Here is a 6,000-nt window from a genome sequence, read left to right as displayed (position 1 = left end):
CCAGCGTGAATAATTTTGAGTGATTAACTGGTGAAAATTTGAGACATCGAATTCCGGCACAATGCAATTTGAAGTCAAACTAGAGCAATATGGCAGAAAAGATAGGTTGATTGACAGTAGAGAATAATTAGTTGCATGAGTCTTTCTCATTATACCCCCCCCCCCCCCACACCCCCCCCCCCCCCCCCCAAGAAAATATAGCCCTCAGTTGGTGTATTGGGCGGGGGGGGGGGGGGGGGGTGCGTTATATGTTATAATGCGAAAAACTTGTTTGCTTACATCAGTACAGAAACAGAAGTGAAATATTGAAAATATGATACCAATAATTATTTGTAAATATTATATTCTCCTTTAAGATGGGTTGTGGCAACTGAGTACTTAACTTAGACAAATCTTAAATTTGAAGAAAAAAAGCTGTTCAGAAACTTATTGATCTTAATTTTGTTTTTGTCGTAATTCATGTGTACATGTTTCTTAGTGTTGATATTTGCCAGCTTAAATCGTTGCTTGACAGCTCACAGATATTTGAACATGATCGATATTCAGTTCTCCAAAACACAAAAATGGCAAAGCACAACTTAGTATATTTAAAAGACGCAAAAGTAGGCCTCTAAATCACTAACTACACAATAAAACCTCGGCTCGTTCTCATTTTAGTCCCCAATTACAGTACGGAAAGACACTTTAAGACCTCACAATTATACCACAACTGTGTCTGTAACTACAAAGAATAAACAATCTTTTCCGTTTTGTGCCCCCCCCCCCCCCCCCAGTACGTTATGCGCCCCCCCCCCCCAGTACGTTATGCGCCCCCCCCCCCCCCCCCCAGTTACAGAGCACGTGCCATTACATAGTAAATCATTAGTTATAAATATGGCACGTGCATCTGGAGGTGCAAATAAATATGCGCCCACTAAGCTGGGGGGGGGCACAAACGGAAAAGGTCCCTTATATGAACTTAATTTTGTCGGGGTACCTCATGTGTACCTGTTTCTGAGTGTTGATATTTGCCAACTTTCAACACTCAATTTGCTTAACCGCTCACAGATATGTTCAATATTGAGTTTTCAGATCTATTCTGTTTTGCCCCCCCCCCCCCCCCAGTGTTTTTTATGTCCCCCAGTTATAAATCATATGTTGCTATATAGCACGTTACTATGAAAAAATAGCACGTGCGCTTGGGGGCGTAAAAAACACTAAGCTGGGGGGGGGGACAAAACAGAATAGATCCATGCCACGAAAATACAGAATAGATCCAGATAGAGTTTTCCATGACACAAAAATGACACAAATTATAGTATATTTTAAAAAAAGCAAAAGTAGGCCTCGAAATAACTACATACACAAAAAAAACTGGGCTGGTTCTCATTTTAGGCCCCAATTACAGTACGGAAAGCCACTTTAAGACCTCACAATTATGCCAAAACTGTGTCTGTAACTACAAAGAATAAACGGATCTTAAATCCGGAAATCCGGAGAAATTAATTGTTTTTTCTTAAACAGTTTATGCAATCAACCCATACTTCGCTCTTTTTATTGATATCAAAGAACTTCAGCTTTCCCTCTTGATTGCCCAAAGCCAGCAGAATTTTTGACGCACCAGGGTGAAAATCGATATCAAATATTTTCTCTTTTGTTGCCAACCCCGTGTAGATACTTTCAAACGTCAAATTTGATAAATTTTGAACTATACTTGGAGCCGAGAGTTCTCCGCTTGACAAATTTTTTTTGCTTGTCAAATTTTTAACAACAGTCCCAAATCTATTTAAACTGTTATTTGAACAGCATAAACTGAAATCGCCAGAAGCAGGCTCAGATACCCAAATTTTTCCCGGTGACAACTGAGGTATATTGTGATGACGACTCTTACGTGGCGTGGTTTCAATTTTCAGTCGCTTCGATTCCCGTTTCGGCTCGTTGGGGTACCATTCCTTCTTGACGTACATTCTTTTAGGAGGTTTTGGCGCTAAAACTGAAGAATGCGATGTTAAATTGATGTCTTCCAGAAACTTCTGATTTTCTTCCAAATTTTGAAGCCTAGTTAGCTCAAATTGCGACAACCTCGCAGTCGGTTTAGCACAATATTTTGGTTGTTTCTTTTCCACAACTTTCTGATTTTCTGCAGTTACTGTACTCGGAAATTCGACGTTTTCCTTTTTTTCCGTTGTATCATTTTGTGTGTCTGTGACCAAAGAAGAAGCTGATTGTTCGTCATTGAACTTAAGGCAACTTTGTTGACTGGAATCTATCTGCATAAAATTTTCATCCGTGGAAAATTTATCTCCTGTTTCATTTGCGGTAACTTTGTGTTCAGCAGAATCACTATTGTAAATTTTGCTATCAATATCAACGTCCGATTTGGAATCGCTGGATATAACGTTCGTCTGCTCCGAAAACGGCTTCATATCACTCGAAATGTCTCTGTTTTGACAGCTAGGATGATTTCGTAAGAACGACTTTTTCTGTAATATCTTGGTTTGACCGCTACGCTAAATTAATGTTTAATTTTTTTTTCAAGTTTCACTTTTTCTGAAACATGATAAGTTGACAGCACTTTTACTTTGATAAAATTGGCACATTGACAGCTAGAGATTTTGAGAGAACTGTCAAAAAAGATAAGTCTAAATTTGTTTCCTATCAAATATACTTTTTTCCTTGAGAAATCTCCCGTTAACCAGAACCATCATGTCAAAATAATCTGGCAGTCTATTACTCTCAACTGTCAACTATTTGTCTTTTTGTTCAGAACAATCGAACATAAACCGATTACGGTCAGATGAACAGCACTCGAACGACAGACAAGGGTAATTGAATTTAGAGGGACGTAGCTTAGAAATGTTTTGTGGTTGCTAAAAACTACCTCACTGCGGTTCGACCCGGACCTCCAGAATTACATCCTGTCATCTTAACCACTCAGCTGCAAAGGCTTTGATTGTCGTTCGCTCACAATCCCTTTAAGCAACTAACTTTATTTCAGAACTCAAAAATGACGCTTGGATCACTCAAAAATGAAGAACTATAGTATGAAAAGAAGTCAAAGAATAATCTAGAAAAAAAGCGTCAAGCAAAAATTTTCTATAAAAAGACACATGTTTAGATCAGTTGCTTCAAACTTCGTTCGAGAGCAATTAAATAGCGCCTTGTTTCTTACTTCCAAAAATCTTGAGAAAATTCAAAACAGCTGATTATTTGTCTCGCACTAACTTTGATGATTCTACTTGAAATAGCTTTTTAAAGCTACTGCGAAAAAATGGAGCTAATCTTTTTCGACATTGCACGTAGATACTTTTGTAGTTAGGGAACTCAAAAAATGCTCATTGATCAAAAATTGGTACTATTTAGAACAACAAAAAAAACTCGTAAATTGAAAAATTGACTTCCCAAATCAATTTTTTTTTGAAAAACTTGAATATTTGGACAGTATTTTGGCAAAATTCAGAGAATTGTTCAATAAATTGCGCCTAATTCTGGCATCAGATCTAAGCTACTTTTAAACACGTTTTCGAACTTTTCACTTTAGGTTGAACTAAGCAACTAAAGGTTAGTTCACTTTTAGTTGCTTAGTTCAACCTCTAGCGACAAATTTTTGGCAACATTTGCGCTGAGTTTCGCATATTAGCATTTTTAACTATATAAAGAATAGTTCAATTTTATATTGTTTTTCAAATGTTCTTTTTCACACTATAATTATCTAAACAACAAATTCACTCAATTATAGACACAAGCAGAACAAAAAATACCAAATCTTACCAGACCTTTAAAAGGTTTAAAATTTAAGGTGTCAGGACATTTTAAACAATGCCAACTTTCCTTTAACCTGTTGTGAAAAATAGAAGAACGACATCTAACCAACTTATAATAGTACCCGTGCATAATAGTACTCGTGCATATATAGTACCAGTGCAATTTGGTATGAAACTATCGTAACCTAACATGGAATTATATTGCCCTCTTAAGTGTGTTAAAATATCTCTGTATTAGAGACTGCTAATTTGTAAGCAGATTACTAAGCGAATATACCAAAGGGCATTGATCTTGATAAATATTTATAAAAGGTGTGAAATACACTTCAGAAGAAATGGCGAGATGAAAAAAAGTCACCCACATCGTTTGAAAAAAAAACATTTTCTCGAATGTTTTTCCTCTCGACAATTAAATTTTCTAACTTGGCTTCTATTAGTTAGGAAAAAGCGTTCACCAATAAGTGTCTTGGATCATTTCATATAATCAACAGATACCCCTTTTCTAAAAAAAGAGGAAATCTTAGTTAAAATGAAGATTTACTTAAATTTTTCCCCGCTCGCAGTTTCCTTCGTTGATTAACGAAAAAGTTTTTTAAAACATTTTTGCGTCAAAATTGAATCAGCTATAACAAGTGTTTTCATAGCAGTATTGCTGAAAACTTAAATCTTATTTTTTCGTAATCACATCAAATAATTCGCCTGATTTTTTTTTCTATTTTTCTTTCATTTATTTTTGGCCAGACCGTTGCTTGTTTTGCTGAAATAAAAATGGCAAATTAAACACATGCACTCAAAACTGCCAAAAAATGATAATAAGATAATGAATGAAGATTAAAATGAGATCTAGAGGACTCATTCTGCTTAAAAAACTTAATTCATTTTGCTAAAAAAGATATTTCAAAATTCTGCTGTAATTTTAAAAATTTGTCAATCTACAACAAGTAATAGGTCGTTAATTTTGTTTTAGTTATTGCAACATAAACCGATCTTACAACTCCACCTTGCTTGGGAGCAGATTTGCACCACAATAGTTTTCGTTTACCACAAAACCCAGCCAAACCCTTGAGCCTACCCGGACTGAACTCAAAAATCAATTCAGCTATGAATCATATAATCTATTCTCCGTTTTAATTTGCACAGTTCTCCATGATGACGTCATAAATTGATATTTCATTGTTAACTTCAGTTCCAATAGATAATGAATTTTTAATGAGAGATGACAAACTCAGTAAGAAAAATCGGTCCAGAAAAAAAAATGCTTAAATTTCAGCAGCTTAGAGTTTTAAAGAGTTCTAAAGAAAAAAAATTGCGTTCCATGGATCAAACGGCAATGTATTTAGACCCTTACAAACGGCAATGTTAAAATTCGTTTCAATGTCCCAGTTAATGCATGGCATCAATAATTTCTTTTATCAAATTTCGATTAAAACATGATTCAATTGTTTATTGAAGCACTTTTTGAACTAAATCATTGTTAAAAATAACTTGAGTTAGATAATGTAACAGTGATGTAATAACCACAAATTAGCATCAGAAATCACTACACCAGTTTTATTGGTCAAACGTCCATAAGATAATTCTAACTTTAGTAAGACAGAAAATTCGTCTAAAAAAGACGAGCTTGAAGACTTTTAACAAGGCTGAGATGATAATATATCTAACGTCAAGATTAAATTTATAAGCGCTAAAATAAATCGTAATTGCATAACTTTGTTTCTGCGCAGTTTGTGTTATGACTCTGATAAAATCGAACACGAAAAATGGCTTCAGTGTGATTACTGATCGTAAAAAGCTAATAGGCCTGAAACTACGTCGTTTACCTAGAAAATCGTAGAATAGCTCGTTATCACGTGCCGGAACTAAAATGGCATTTTCGAAAATCGTTTGCATCAATCGCGACAGCAACACCCATTAACAAGCACTTTTTAAACTTAGGTTTTACGTTAATTGATGGTCACAAAGGTCTATTTCTTTCGCATTCTTTAGTGAATTCATTCATTCTTTTCTTCAATGTAAGTGCGTTTCAAGTAGCAGTTAATAAATGGATACAAAACGAGATTAGAAAAAAATCAGAATTTTCCGACATCTCAGGTTTTCAATGCTGTTCGATCAAACAATACTATGTTCCAAACATTAAAATTGATCATAAGCAACATGGCTTTATAATTTTGCTTATCGAGGGGTTGCGTGACTATAAAAAATTATGCAATAAAAAAGATTTTTTTGATATAAAAAAAACAAGATATTTATCGTCTAA

General features: G+C 35.0%; 2 protein-coding genes across 2 annotated transcripts in view; both read left to right on the top strand.

Annotated features, from left to right (window-relative positions):
* LOC142350542 (uncharacterized) overlaps nt 1-387 on the top strand; it is a 10,705-nt gene extending 10,318 nt beyond the window's left edge. The window contains exon 4 of the mRNA XM_075402390.1: nt 357-387. Within this exon, the coding sequence (XP_075258505.1) occupies nt 357-387 (31 nt within the window). The remainder of the gene's footprint in view (nt 1-356) is intronic.
* Nucleotides 1-6,000, top strand: part of LOC142350263 (uncharacterized) — a 484,377-nt gene that overhangs the window by 135,380 nt on the left and 342,997 nt on the right. The window lies entirely within an intron of this gene.

This window comes from Convolutriloba macropyga, chromosome 12 (assembly GCF_964194025.1).
Source record: "Convolutriloba macropyga chromosome 12, txConMacr16.3, whole genome shotgun sequence".
Classification (NCBI taxonomy): Eukaryota; Metazoa; Xenacoelomorpha; order Acoela; family Convolutidae; genus Convolutriloba; species Convolutriloba macropyga.
This window is presented reverse-complemented; position numbering and strand designations above follow the sequence as displayed.